General features: G+C 48.0%; 1 protein-coding gene across 8 annotated transcripts in view; it reads left to right on the forward strand.

Annotated features, from left to right (window-relative positions):
• Positions 1-14,980, forward strand: part of sulf1 (sulfatase 1) — a 31,254-nt gene that overhangs the window by 2,407 nt on the left and 13,867 nt on the right. For 5 of the 8 annotated variants that reach the window (XM_078095857.1, XM_078095858.1, XM_040166995.2 and 2 more), the window contains exons 2-5: positions 8,919-9,217; positions 9,682-9,921; positions 10,614-10,765; positions 13,028-13,197. In XM_078095857.1, the coding sequence (XP_077951983.1) occupies positions 9,043-9,217; positions 9,682-9,921; positions 10,614-10,765; positions 13,028-13,197 (737 nt within the window). In that variant the 5' untranslated portion in view covers positions 8,919-9,042. Of the gene's footprint in view, positions 1-8,421; positions 8,534-8,918; positions 9,218-9,681; positions 9,922-10,613; positions 10,766-13,027; positions 13,198-14,980 lie in introns of those variants that run through there. The other 3 variants (XM_078095859.1, XM_078095855.1, XM_078095861.1) reach the window with 1 other exon arrangement.

Below are 14,980 nucleotides of genomic sequence, written 5' to 3' on the forward strand. Positions count from 1 at the left end.
GACCGGCATCTGAACAGCGTGCGTTGGGTTTATTCACGTGTGATCTATAAAGGCTCTCTTTAGATGAGTCAGACGCTTTCTCGGCTCCTTTTTTGTCGTCCTCGCCGATCAAACGTTCCTCTCTCGTTTAAGCGGGTTGAGGTCGGGCCGCGTCACATTCAGCGCATCGTCGGTAGGAATGCCTGACCCCCCCTGACCTTCAACCCGCTGCTCGCACACGTCAAAGAGAGAGCGGCCCGGCGGACGTACATTTCACGCCTCACTGTTTTTTTTTTTTTTCTCCTCTATTGTCTAAACCCTCTGATGTGGTTTGTACAGAAAAACAAATTCCCGATGGATGGATGTTTCGGCAATGCCAGGAATGCCCCCCCCCCCCCCCCCCCCCTCCTCACACACACACACTCCCTCCCCCACTAGCCACCTTCTCGAGGCTTTGCGACCGGTGTCCGGCCGCCATTCGTCAATGCGAGCCAGCGAGTGAGAGGAAGGGGATTCCTGGGCGCTGCTTTTGTTCAGACGTCACTGCGCCCAGATGCAGCATGGGCTTAAGATGGAGGAAGAGAAAGCCGGGGGTCAAGAGACACGCAGATGGGAGGGGGGGGGGTCGAGGTCAATGAGGCCGAGATGAGCGAAAGGGAGGTGTGAACCGAGATGAAAAAGAGGGCAGAAGAGTGGACGGGGATAACGGTCCCATCAGAGGCCGGACGCCCGCGCACGTTCTTGGTTGTCACTCACACGTGCACACACATTTAATCTCCTTATGACACAGGGATGTACAAAAGAAAGACATAGAAAAACGTGTACACGCACTAGCTTACCCCCTCCGCCCCCCCTCCCCAGAGGGCTACACTGTCCCTGCTGTGTCATCGCTCTTGTCCAGTAATCCCTCCCCCAAGGAGAAGCAATCTGTTTTAGATTTGAAAGAGAAAGGGCCCTGCCTGTATCACGTACAATTAAGCAGCCGTCAGAACGCGTCGGCGTAAGTTCGGAGGGAGAAGTGCTGCCGCTGGGGGGCTGGGGGAGGCGGTTGTCCCTTTCATCCGCCGCTTTGCCAGAATGGAGATAATGGGGTGGGAGGGTTAGAGGGACAGGAATGGATGGGATGGAGGGGCAGGGGGGGGGGGCAGAAGGAATGAATACATTTCCTCACCCCTCCATCCCGCTCCACGGATCGACTAATAGAAGCCAGCATGCGTTTGTTTCAGCTCTTCTGCCCCCTTTCTTCCCCTTCTCCCCCGGAGCGAGCAAACACATTCAGCCTCTGCCAGCACCCCCCCCCCCCCCCCCCCTCCTCCTCTGCCCACGTGTGTGTGTGTGTGCACAAGACACTCATATGCGTGCACTTGGCCATGCGGATGCAGGACGGCTGATTTTGAAAACAGCTGTAGTGTTAAAGGTCAAGCGACTCTGTTTATACCGACGAGGTCCGGCGTCGCACGACTCGCGTTGTCTTTCGCTTTGTTTCCCTCGAAAACGGCCTGCGGCCCCGTTCAGCTGCGTTCGGCGGGCGTCTCCTGAACATGTCGGGATGTTGCGTTTGACTGCATTCCTTCAACTTCAGCTCAAATGTAAAGCGCTAAGCTTCCCGTTTGCTCAGTAAGATGTCGCGCTGTCGATATTTTGCGATGCTCTGAGATTTGGATTTGCAGGAAAAAGTGAATTCAGTCACAAATGACGTCAGCGCATGCTTGCGATCGCCACACACTGAGCCAGAGGCAGTGGAAAGGAGCGCTCCCCTGTGCACAAATTACAGGTTACGTGTCTGTCTGCGTTCACGTCTGACTGATTCTTACTCTGTCTGTTCTAGTGAAAGACTAGTGCACACTCACGCCGATCCCGTCACACAGAGTACATGACATCCAAATACACACGTGCGCATATATATATATATATATATATATATATATATATATATATATATATATATATATAGGCCCACAGGCACGGACGAAGGGCAGAACAGGCACAGGTGCAAACAGACCCATGCGTTTTTTATGAGTGGGATCATGTTGGTGCGTCGCAGCCGTGGAGAAGTTTCGTTTATGGCATTCAGGGTCACGCAGGCCGGTTCTCATGGTCTATGTTTGTCTACCGTTCCCGGAGAATATGCCTACACATGTTCCACATTTTAGGGGTGTTTCGTTTCATGCGCCAGCAGCAGCAGCAGCAGCAGCAGCCCTACACTTAACTGGGGTTTGCCGACTGAGCTGCTGGCACCTCACCCTGAGGAACCTCTGATTTGCTAGAGAAAGAGTTTAATTAATATTCATAAATGATCATTTATTTCTCCACCTTTGCCACCTATCAAGTATTTAGGGTCAGTCTCTCAGCGATCCAAATGGATCTTCATTTCTCAAAGCTGGTCCCGCGCCAATAAACCTTCGGTAAATTGGTAATAATTCCATGTCGGTTTAATGACACTTTTTCAGTCAATAGTTTTGTTCAAACCCAACAACGCGGGGCTTTTTTTCCATGTCACTTCCCTCGATATATTCAAGTCACACTCCAGTTGGTGAACAGTTACAAGGCGATTGAACTTGGAAGACTGCTGAGCTTTAACAGAAACAAATCCTTCAGGCTTGTTGCCCTCTCTCTCTCTCTCTCTCTCTCTCTCTCCCTCACTCTTGTTCTTTCTCTGTGCCGCCACGCCGCTGATTTCATGGAAAAGAAGTCAATCTTTTTATTCTTGACAACTACCTCAGTGGAAACCCATTAGAGAGATTTGCCACAGCTCTCTTTTGTGGTGAAAAGGAATCATTTATATGGGGTATATTTGACGAGTCAAAGAGACAAGAAAGCCACCCGTGAGTGAGAAATGCGTTGCGCTCCCTCCCTGACAGAGTGTTTCTGATGGGAGTGTGGGTTTTGACAAGAAAGTGGCTGGAGGAATATAAATGCGCTGTAATTTATTCATCCGAGGTCTTCTAATGGTTTCCATTCACGGCTTAGAATAGAGTTGACTAGAAAGTGCTTGCTTGAGACTCGTGTCCTGTAACTGTGGCGGCTTATCCTCCTGATTGTGATTCCATGTTTTCGGATCACCCCCCCCCCTTTATTTCTCTCACCAGTTTGAAATGAGAAATCCTCTTTTTATGCTTTACAGATAGTCAACCTCTAATAAATCCATCTTCTGCTTGTGAAGTCTGTCCAGGGAGCAATCTAATATTTGATCTGTCTAAGGCTGGAACTTTTTCATGCAATTCAACAGTGCTGCATGCCAGCACGGTATTTTCCCAGATAAAAATGTCAAAAGCTGTTGAAGCTGCTTTGCTTGTATCCGACTTTGTGTTCTTTGTCAGTCCATTGAAAGTGTGATTCATTAATAAGCCCTCAATCATACTGTCCACTCCCTGACATTCACACCCATCATCTGGGAGTGCCTTGGGAGATGTTCTACAGTCCTGTCATCATAAATTGGCAGTCTAGTTATACTTACAGCACCTATAATATATAATTATTCTGTTCTTCTTTTGTTTGTGTTCAGGGCTTTTTTTAAAACGAAGAGCATAAATTTACTATTTAGAAAAATGAAAAACTGCTGCATGAACTTCTGTCGGCTAGAGGAATTTGATTTGGTTGCATTATACCGTAGAGTTACCTCTCAGTCTGTAAAACTTCAGGTTTAAAAAAGAGACAAAATCAATGGGAACAGAGCAGGACAAAATAGCAGCAGTGTTTCTTTTTTTCTTCCCCCCTCGGCCTGAAACCAATGAACCAACAGGTGTGAAAACGAGCACCCGAAGGCCCATTTGTCAGTATTACCAGCATGAGGCCTCATACAAACCTGGGTGTTCAAATTAAGAAGGGATATAAACACTTACAAAACACACACATACAAAAATAAATACAGAAAACCTTTCTTATTTCTGTGTATTTTTAAAAATCGTTTCCCTCTTGGGGTTTGTGATACCCAACAGACCACCTGGTGGGCCGCAAGCTGTTCCCACTTTGAAGTCTTTTTGTCCAGGATTCATTTAATTATCCATTTTAAGATGCATCCGTAATATTGATGGGGTGGCCGGGCCGCCTTGGCACTACAAAGGGTCTCTTAGCAGGTCCGAGAGAAACGGGAGGGGTTTGACTAATAGCCGTGAACGCACTCGCTCCAGGTTCACGTTTCGCTGAATCGAGGCCATTCTTCCTCATTAAAGTGGCCTGGCTTGTACCCCAAACACGCCGCATACCATTGGACGGGAATCATTTCTACCTCCGACATCTGAAGTTTTGTAGTTGTAACACGGACGAAAACAAAGAGCCTGAATGTGCCTGTCGAGGTTAAGAGTTGTCAAGCGGTAAACATGTTGGAACAAAGAGCCAGTGATCTCCTCTCACCGGCGTGCACTCGGTTTTTCTCGCTGGAATTTTGTCATAGATCCTACACTAATTTGGGACATTTTGGTCAAACAAATCAGTGGAGTTGACTGTCTGAAAAGCCAAGGTCTACATTTTTTTCCCCCAGTGCGTACCCGCGGCCAAGCGAGTGCACCGGCACAGAGGCCTCCTTGAGTCGGCTCGGTGTGGCGGACGGGCAGGTCTGGGTTGGTACAATGTGCTGCCCTTTGCCTGCCGGGCACGGCGAGCCTCGGCACAGGCCTTTCTCAGTGTGAAGGACCCTCGTCAGTCCTCCGGACAAATTCCCTTGGATTACAGAAATATTTGGACAGACCTTGATCTAATAATTCTTTTTCTTTTGCCTCTGAAATGGAGAGGGAGCAATCAGACACATGTTTCTGGCCTGAAGCAAACAACAAGGGTTTTTAACATCAGTTTGCCACTAAACTTGTATGATTTTCTCCACTCTCAGCAATGTTTTTGCCTTTCCACTTTCCACAGCTGCGTCATGGCAGACGTATGAGTGGAGTTCCTACACAAAGTTATAACTGCACGAAGAAAGCCCTTCGTTTGCCCAGAGAATTCCAACTATGCATCATTCTTTGATTAGAAATGGCCTGTGCAAATAGAGAGGGGGAGAATGGAGATGAATAACAAGGGATTTGAAGTGCTTTGAAATGGCTATTGTGCCTTTTTAATAAATAGGCCCTTTTATGAATGGCAGATTTTTCTTCAGTGGGGAAGCTGCATCTGGTTTGGGTTTGACTTGCGTCTTCACCGTTGCAGACGCACGTCGGTGGACAAATCCGATGCTTTTGAGAGACGCATGGTGTCTCTTCCAGAAGAATTCCCTCGCGTGTCTTCACGGTGCGTCTGCTGCCGTTGGTCGATAAATACATAAGACTCCCGCTGCTGACTGAACGGAAGCTGAGCCGTATGCAGCCTGTTGGCCATCGTTGAAAAGAATACGCAGGCCAATCACAACCAAGACTTTAGTTACTTTCGTACCTTCAGCACCGAGCCCCTTCCAGTCAATTTTTCTTCTCGCAGAGTTCCCCCCTCTCTTAACCCCTGTGTGTGTGTGTGTGTGTGTGTGTGTGTGTGTGTGTGTGTGTGTGTGTGTGTGTGTGTGTGTGTGTGTGTGTGTGTGTGTGTGTGTGTGTGTGTGTGTGTGTGTGTGTGTGTGGGTAGCCTCAAGTTTCTGAGGTTAGGTTAAACAAGCCACCATCAAAGCCATATATTACCACTTGGGTCAGAGGAGGGTCAGGTTGCAACAGGGTGTGTGGTTGGAGTCCCTAACCGGAGGGCACGACTGCCAACCTGCCCAAATAGTACGGCCCCCGGATGGTTACACAAACAGCAACTCTATTATGTTTTACCCGGCGCACAAAGCACAGCTGTTTGTGCTGCCGCACCAAATGACTGAGCAGTGCTGCCTGTGCCAGAGGAGGGTAAGTAAAGTAGGAGGGGGGGGGTAAACGGTTAAAACTGTTTCTGTCATGAGGGTAAAGATTGGATGGGTGTTGAGGTGTGCTTAAAGTCTCTAGTGTTGATGGCCATTAATCTGAAAATTGCACATCTTTTATGTGTCGGGCAGCTGTGGGTCTGAAGAATCCATAGTGGCCTTTTTGTTCCGGTCCTTTGAAACCTTGGGTGTTTTACAATCCCTCCCCCCAGTATTCCATGGCGAGTACAGTAAAGGCTCATTTAAAGGGTCATTAGTGCTAATCCTCCAAATCAACGAGGAAGTAGAAACTATGTGCTCCCTAGTCCTCTGTCTCGGAATAAAGACCCGTTGTTCGGTCTTCTACAAATTTTACTTGTGTCACTTAAGATGACACAAATAAATGACTCATTCAAAATGAATGGTTTATGAAATTGACATTAAACTTAATACTCAAAAGGTTGAGACTGGCAACAAGAGGAGTAGTTAATATGTCTTTTTTTCAGAAGCCAGCTAAATAATTACTCTGATTTTGGCATATTTGCTTGTGTTTTAGCTGCCTTTCTGCCTCAATACGTCCATCAATGTTTGTAGCTGGATGCACCGGGTACCATCCCTGCTGCCTCTCATCCCCAAGTGTGGCTGACAGCATGAACTCTCACCCTTTACCCGTATGCGAGTCTCACCTACATGCGACATTGGTCCACACACAGCCGGCCAACTGTCATCAATCTACCTACCGCTCCACAAACGGCAGCCGCTAATCTCTTCACACCGGTCTTGTCACTGAGCCGGTCAGCTTAAAGTTCTGCTTCCGATAAACCGGAGATGCCGCATAAAGAAACGATGGTGGTGTTTCCTCTCGATTGGCGGTGACTTTGAAATGGACAGTCGTCAAACGATCCGGCAGGGGGGTTGCGTATGGCTGATGTTGTAGCTCTACGAAATCCTTCTGGTCACAGCTGAATTTCCGATGACCTAGAGGGGGCAGTGGATCAGGTGGAATTGAGTTCGGATGAGAGGTTTTCCCAAAGGACAACGGGAGGTCCGCGGCTTTCAGCATGCGGAACCTCTGCCCGCATCGCATTGGCCGTTATGTGTGGCACTTTTTTTTTTTTTTGCCCCCTGCCACACCAGCCGTTTCATACAGTGTAGCCATTGATGCGACTACGGCTAACCACATCAGCACCACAAGGTTTGTATCAGATCGCACAATGGGCCCTCTTTTCTGTGGTATTACTCTGCGTGAAGAGTATCGCTGGGAACCACGGGCATATCTAATTGGCGCACTAGCTGGGTGACTGGTTTATGGACGATTTGGGGTTTTCCACGGCTTGACCGAGAAGTAAGGGAAAGAGTTTATAATCCAGATTTGTGCTGCATCTTTTGTTTCCGGAGCGCCTTCCCAGTTATTTAGCAGGACTTGGACACTTGCAAGCAGGCAAATGCGCCCAAGAGCCTTGTGCGTGAGTGTCTTCTGAGTTTCTCTGTGTCAACCCTGTGTTTGTGCAGTAGTTTGTGTTGTGTGTGTAATTCACTGTGAGGTTCTGTGCACTCTGCCACCCCGCGCCGCAGGCGTGTTTGTCCAAACGGCGCCAATGTTTGCATAGGGCTGTCACGATGACTGGGCCGGCTGGCCCGGACACTGCTCGTCTGAAACGCAGGAAAGACCAAAGTGCTCTCAAAGCTCCGTCTGCAGCCCCGTTTATCACTGGCAAGACCAGTGGAAAAAACGGATAAACACGCTTCACCTATAAACCCGTTTGATGCGTCTGTGAGCGAAGACAATTTGTAGGTGCGTTACGTTACGCGGGGTCATCCGTTTTGCACGTCCACGAGAGCAAGTGTTTGCAGATGTAGTCTCTTTCTGGATAAAAGGGCTGAGGCCACGTCAGCGACACAAATAGTTTGCATTTGAAAATATTGATTATCCACTATGAGTCAGACACCATAAATGATTATTTCAGGTTCTAGCCTCTACCCCTGCTAATCTGACCCTCGGAGTGAGGGTGAGGATGGAAGCACTCGTGCCGTGGTGTGAAAGACCCACCATTTGTTTTCGGGCCATTGACTCAGGGAAGCGAGCAGTATGGTGCCACTCCATGAGAACTGCAATGACGGAGTGCTTATTGCCACAGCGCCGTGGTTCATCCCACGGCCACAAGCCCATCTTTCACATACATGATTATCACTGACAGTTAAGTGCTAATTTGAGTCAACTTTGCACTCACTCTCATAATGATACATCGGATTTTGCCGAGGGCGTAGTATCTACCTGCGTTGGAGAGCTGTGGTTTGGTCCGTGGCGTTTAAGCAAAGGCTATGCAGATTTTTCACCGCGCCTGTTGTAAGCGAGCAAGGGGCCGCAAAGTGCTCCGATGACTCAGCGGTGATCCCTGATTTGGCGACAGTGGCATTGGGGTTAATGCAGCGGAACCCTCTCTCTCTCCGCCTTCCGTGCCCCCTAACCCCCCCACCCCCCGTAGTGTGGGCCCATCCTCCCCAACGGCCCTCCGTCACGCTTGACTCTCCAGGGGGTGACTTTTGAGTGACAGGCGGAAGGGGCTCCCGCGATTGGCCGGCCGAGGAGAGTGGCTGTGGGTTGTTTGAGTGCGGGCAGCCAATGGCACGTTCTCAGCACAGTTAGAGCAACAAAAGGACTCCGGTAGAGATAGAGTTTCCCCGTGTGTGAGTGTGTTGTCCGACACAGAAGGAGAGAGCGCAAAAAACTGCAAGAAAAAGCATTTGGATAAAATGGTGAGATCTTTGTTTCTAAAGCTTTGCTTGCAGTTTTGTTTTTTTCTTCAGTCAAGGTCAGTCGAGTTGATGTTGAGGGATTTAGTTTACACGCGCGAGTATTGATGTTGTTTCAGTGAGCACGCAACCTTTGCTGAAACTGTTTGGTAAGTTTTTCTTGGTGCACCATCAAGGGCTTAAGGGCTTTTTTGGCTTCTCTGTTTACGGATAAACTGTTGTGTTTCAGTGTGATTTGAGAGCAGACGCACGCAACATCTTAGAAGTAAATAAGCTGAAATATTCCTTCAATACTCGTGCAGTTTGCTATTCCACTACTTAGAAATCACCCACTTTTTTTCGTTGTTGTAATGACTCCGTGTGTTTTTCTCCCTCTGTCTCTTCATAGTCAACCACGGCTGCGAGCGCTGCACGGGTGTAAGTCGGTGGCCCGGCTGGACCTCTTCTCCCTCCCTTCATTTCTCCATTAATCCACCCCTGTAACCGCCCTGCCTCTTGTTGTTTCGGGAACCATGCTGGTGCAGTGGCTGGCTTGGATGGCCCTGCTGTCTCTGGACTGGCTTCCAGGCAGCTGGGCCTTCACCACCACCAGGGCTCAGGGCCTGAGGGGTCGCATCCAGAGAGACCGCAGAAACATCCGGCCCAACATTATCCTCATCATAACTGACGACCAGGATGTCGAGTTGGGTAAGGTTGGCCAGCTTTCAGGTCTTCCTTGAATTTCCCTTTTCATGGATTGTGAAAAAAAAGGGAAAAAAGGGGCCTTTTTTTGTCATTTTTCCGGTTGTTATTTGTGTTGCTGCGCTGCTTTAATCAATTTCTTTGTCTTGGACAAAAAAATTTGGACATTTGCATCCGGATGTATGCGTTCTTTCTTCACACATGAAATATTAAATAGGGGCCATAAGCCATAGCAGAATGACCATCTGGCCTATTAACTGCTGAATAATTATTTGCACGTCAAATTTGGTTTTAAAAGATCAGTGGATCTAAATGGGCTTTTCATTTGAGTGATTTTCCTTTTACCAAAATTATGAAAAAATTAATTATGCATATTATCACAAGCAGTTTTTGTCTTTTCTATTATTGATGCATGTAGCACATTTGAGACTTCAGCGAATTAGCACTCACCTCCATACTTTGCCCTCCAGGTTCCCTGCAGGTAATGAATAAAACCCGTAAGCTCATGGAAGATGGAGGCACGACTTTCACCAATGCCTTTGTGTCAACACCGATGTGCTGCCCGTCAAGGTCCTCCATGTTGACGGGCAAGTACGTCCACAACCACAACACTTACACCAACAATGAGAACTGCTCCTCCCCTTCCTGGCAAGCTCAGCACGAGCCGCGCTCATTCGCCGTCTACCTCAACAACACCGGCTACAGGACAGGTGGGTGAACAAGGACGTGCACTACATGGACACCTATCTACATACAGTACAATGGTCAGCTTTAAGTGACTGCTGCAGGTCCACCAAAGAACTCTTACTGCGATCCTGGAGATGTTTCCCCTTCATTTATTTGGCATTTCTCAGATTGATTTGGAACCATGACCATCTCACTTTTCACCGACTTACTGCCAATCCCCACTTGCCCCTCTCAGGCCCTCTTTACTCGACGTGTTGATCAATCAACATTTCCACAGTAAGCTAAACACTGACGCGCTGCCCGGCTGTCTGGTGTGAGAAATGCAAACAAGGTGAGCGCGCCAGGTCGCTGTTATCACTCATCAGACGGGGTCCGCGTGGGTGACGGGCAGGCGCTGGACTGGGCAGCCCACTGGGGTCCTGCGGACTGCAGCACGACCTGCGGTTTTAGAACTGATGCGCTAGTCTGCAATTAGCCTTCTCTAGGACAGGCTGGCTCCCTGCCCGGCATATCCGGGAATTGGTGTTCAGTGAAGCCAGAAAAGAAAAAGGAGACAAGCCAAAATGTTATGCATCACACGCACACACAGTTAAAGTCACACAGAGACGCAGCATTTTTACAGGTAGAGGTGCAAGCGAAGAAATAAAACGCATTTTACGGCCTAAGTACTTTGTATTAAAACAAACCTTCCTTCATCTCTGCTCCTTTTCTGCAGGCTTCTTTGGCAAGTACCTCAATGAGTACAATGGCACCTACATTCCCCCAGGGTGGCGCGAATGGGTTGGATTGATCAAAAATTCCCGCTTTTATAATTACACTGTCTGTCGGAATGGTTACAAGGAGAAACATGGTGCCGAATATGCCAAGGTACGTGTTCCTATAATTTCTATAAAAAAAAGGCACTGTTAACTTAATCATTTTTTTTTCTTCCCTTTATGATATAAAGACTTTCCCTGACAAATTGCAGGCTCCAATCCACTTATAAATACAGACAGTGAGGCACTTCACATATCACATGTTTGTGATCTAGACTTCATTCAAGAATTAAAGGGACTGACTTGAGTCTCTTCTTTCTGCAGCATACCTTTATTATGACACACCTTACCTCAACAATTAGACAGTATATTTAGCAGAAGCCCGTGATAAATGCCACCCTGCATTTGTCTCGTTTTCTGTCTGTCTGCATTTTCCGCTTATTTAGTTTCACTGCTATAATAACACAATAGAAGAAGAGGGAAAACTTAATTTAACAACTGTCAGACTGTGGTGAAAAAACCCTGCGGTCACAATGTCTTTTTGTAGCTCTGGATGGCATCGGCTATCAATCATCCCCCGAATGTTTTTGTAAGGGCTGTCAGTTTGTTTTCGCGGCTCCGTGCCAACATCTTCCCAGGTAGCGTAGTCCTGGGTACATGAGGAATCCATGAGGAGGCTTTACAGTCTGGACATGTGTCAAGTTTCAAGATGGGCAAACACATTTTTGGACTGCTGTTCCTCTGCCAACTTGGACTGAGGTGTAAAGTTACCCACAAGCTGAGGCCAAGGTGTTTACATGACATGTGCTCGGTCAGCAGTGTGCGGTTTGAAACCAAATGGACACACTATTTGCTATTTACTGTCAAAAAACCATGGACCCGCCTGCCACCATGAGGACAACCACAGTTCCTGTTTTCAGTTTCGCACAGGGTCAGAAGGTCGTGGCATCCCACATAGAGTGCAGTTGGCACACCAGGTCATCGTGATAAGACGGACGTGATTTCGTTCAATGAGGTCCCATTTGATTGTCCATCTCCAAGATGACGAGTCCATTGAGGTTACGCCCTTTGTCAAAGGCATGCGTGAGATTTGGATGAAGAATATCATCCAAATCATTTTTTTCTCTTCAAGTTGCATGACTGAAGACGGCAGTCATTAATTGTTGTGATATGTTGGTGTCATCAATGCTAGAAAGCTTGTCTCTCGTGAATCCAAAGCATCAACTCCTCGCTGCTCAGACAGTCGACCCATGTTGGTTTGGTTTCAACCTAAAATGTCAAGAGTATCCATTCTAATGGGTGGATGTCATTTGCGAAAATGGTTTTCATTATGTGACATTTGGTACTAATCGTCTCCAAAGGAGAAATGTGATGCCCTTCACCTTGCCGACCATTCCTTCAGCTCTTTGCCAGTTGTTCTCCGTGACCCTTTCCGACCTGCCGGAGCCTTTAGCTGCAGTGGCACAGATTATGGAGAGCTGGCAACACATAGAGAATTCCACCCGGTACAACTCACTTCTGGAATTTCAGGAAAATCCCCCTTTATCACCCTTCATATTTTCATTGTCAACCTGGCTCTCCCTTCATCATGCGGGACGCCACGCAACAACTGCAGGTTTTCTGTATGTTATTATGATTTCAGTTGTGGGTGTGATATATAAAGACAAACTCCAGACCCTTTTGGGTTGTTTGATGTGACAATGTCACACGTCAAAGCTCTTTTATTAGAAGCTGCAATTCATTAATTCACTCATTTTGTCACTACATCAGAATCAACGAGCATTCAGGGACTTTATGTCTTTTGTATCTCATCCATAATAGTCAAGCTCATCTGTAACGCTTGGGGCTTACAACTGTTGAGGTGATTTGTTTTTTTTTATTTGAAGCAAGAAAACACATGTTAAGTGAAAGGGAGGAAAATTAAGCTAAATAGGAGAGGAGGAGGCTCAAGGAGAAAGGGAATGGGTTGCCCAGAGAGGATTAGGGGATGGGAGCTGTCATAACAACATACCATTCGAGAGCGCCAGGCTCCTCTCACCATCAAGTGGTGTCACATTCAATTGTGCAGAGATTCAATGACGAGGCAGCAGCCCGCATACTGTATACACATGCACAGACTCAAGCACACACTCACATTTACTGGCACACAATCAAGCTGCCAGCTGTTGACTCGACAGATCGGTGGTGTTCAATGCGGCCAGTGGCCCTTGTTCATTTATTGAAAATGTCTGGTTGAGGGAAAAGCAACAAGTCGTGGTGATTGCAAAGCTTGTGTTGTTCAGCATATTTCCGCCCCTTCTCTTTCAGCCTTCTTGTCTAGATGGGATTTTGCGCCGTGCCCGACCTAATTCATCTTCGTATTGCCTCTTTTCAGGACTATTTCACAGATCTGATCACCAACGACAGCACTAACTTTTTCCGCATGTCAAAGCGCATGTACCCTCACCGCCCTGTGATGATGGTCATCAGTCACGCTGCTCCTCACGGCCCAGAAGACTCGGCCCCACAGTACGCTGAGCACTTCCCCAACGCTTCGCAGCACATGTGAGTTTACATTCACACTCGCCTTTATCACACACGCGTTGGTGAGTGCGTCACGGGTTTTCTTTTCTCGCTAACCCTTAGAATTAGAATTTGTGACACCGTTACAGCATCCGTGTGCCTCAATCCCACAGCGACGACAGGTTCCTTAGGAGTTGCCGGGAGCGACGACTTGGCAAGCCGTGAAATCATAATGATTTATCATCCCGGTATAGCTGGGGCACATACCATGGAGACGATGGCGCGTGGCTTTTTTTTTCATTGAGCGCAGCCCACATGCCAAGCCGACAACCGGCCTCCCAACTACTCGTCTCATTACTGCGTTGACGCAGCGTTGCGACACAGTGGGGCTTTCCATGGCAACATGCCCCGCCATCTCTTGATGGGCCCTCCAAAAGGCTCCTGGGAAGTCCTGCTCCACCGGGCGGGAGGGTGTTGGTGTAGAAAAGTAAATAATTTTCAAGATGGCCATTTTTTTTTTTTCAGCGATTCCCACGCTCACTTCCAAACCCAATTCACGTTCTCCTCCGTCTGCTTTCTCTACCTACCTGTCCCTCTATCTGTTATATCTCCGTGCCTGTCCGACCCTCTCGTTTTCTCGCCGCCCCCCCCCCACCGCCCGCCGCTCCTCCCGCGAGAGACTTCCTGATCCTGTCCATATCAATCAGTAGCTTCTCCCCGCGGCTCTTGGGATGAGAGGAATGCATTGTGTGCTTTGGAACACCCTTTGTGGCATTATTAATTTATTTTTAGCTCAGGCCTCTGGGTGAAGGGGTGGAAGTGGGGCCCGGGGGCTGACTGGGGCGAGGGGGTTGTCCCAGTGATTATGTGCAGAGTATGCGGGGAGGTTACTGTGGTAGCACACATGCTGTAGGTATGAGCGGGTGTTTGTTTTGGTGTTTGATGACTTACAAACTTACATAACCGATATGGAAGATATTTTTTACTTGCAGCTGTTTTCGTTGATGTGATTTAGTTCTGAGCCGGTTTGAGTTTGAATCGGTTGAATTAGCTTCAGGGGGTTCTGTACAGGAAGCCGTCGAGTCCCTGGTGAGGTTTTCCATCAGATGTCCTGCACCTCTAACCCCCGATGCTTAGAGTTGGGAAGAGACTGCGTGGCGGTTGAGGAGGAGCTGCCTCATAAATCGAATGATTGTCTGTACTTTTGACAGCGACAATAGCAGGGGAAGGTTTGACGTTAATGTCATTAACATTCCCCTCTGAAGGTGTCTTTTTACTCCGTCTTCTACATGTACGCCATGGCTAACACGAACCTATACGTACATGTGACCGGTGGCAGGTGCGACCTCCCCTATGGACCGGCTCCGTTCCACTGACCTGCACATTCCTGGTTCCCTTGTGCCCAGGGCCCCATACCTTGGTGGCCCAATGCCCAGAGACGGGTCCCTTTGTGGGGCTTATTAGACCGCCTGGCTAAGTGGGTGAAGAGTTCACCCTTCCCACAAAGCAGGCCCGAGGAGGCGAGGGCAGAAGACAGCTCACTCAATCAGATCAAAGCAGCTCCCGGCGGGTCTTCGTTAAGTATCTAAGGCTTCATGCTGTGTCGAGCTGCGGGTTCGCTGGTAGAACCTATTCGATTGGAGTTTAATTTTCTACACTAAGATGGGCATTATTGGTTATTGTCTTATAATATGCCAACACTATAGATGTGATTATGAATTATTGGGGAGAACTATATTATACTCACGGTATATGATTCATATGCTGTTTTGAAATGAACTGCAGAAGCCTCGCCGCGGTTTGCTATGTGTCTCTGTTACTTTAC

Source organism: Gasterosteus aculeatus, chromosome 21 (assembly GCF_964276395.1).
Source record: "Gasterosteus aculeatus chromosome 21, fGasAcu3.hap1.1, whole genome shotgun sequence".
Classification (NCBI taxonomy): Eukaryota; Metazoa; Chordata; class Actinopteri; order Perciformes; family Gasterosteidae; genus Gasterosteus; species Gasterosteus aculeatus.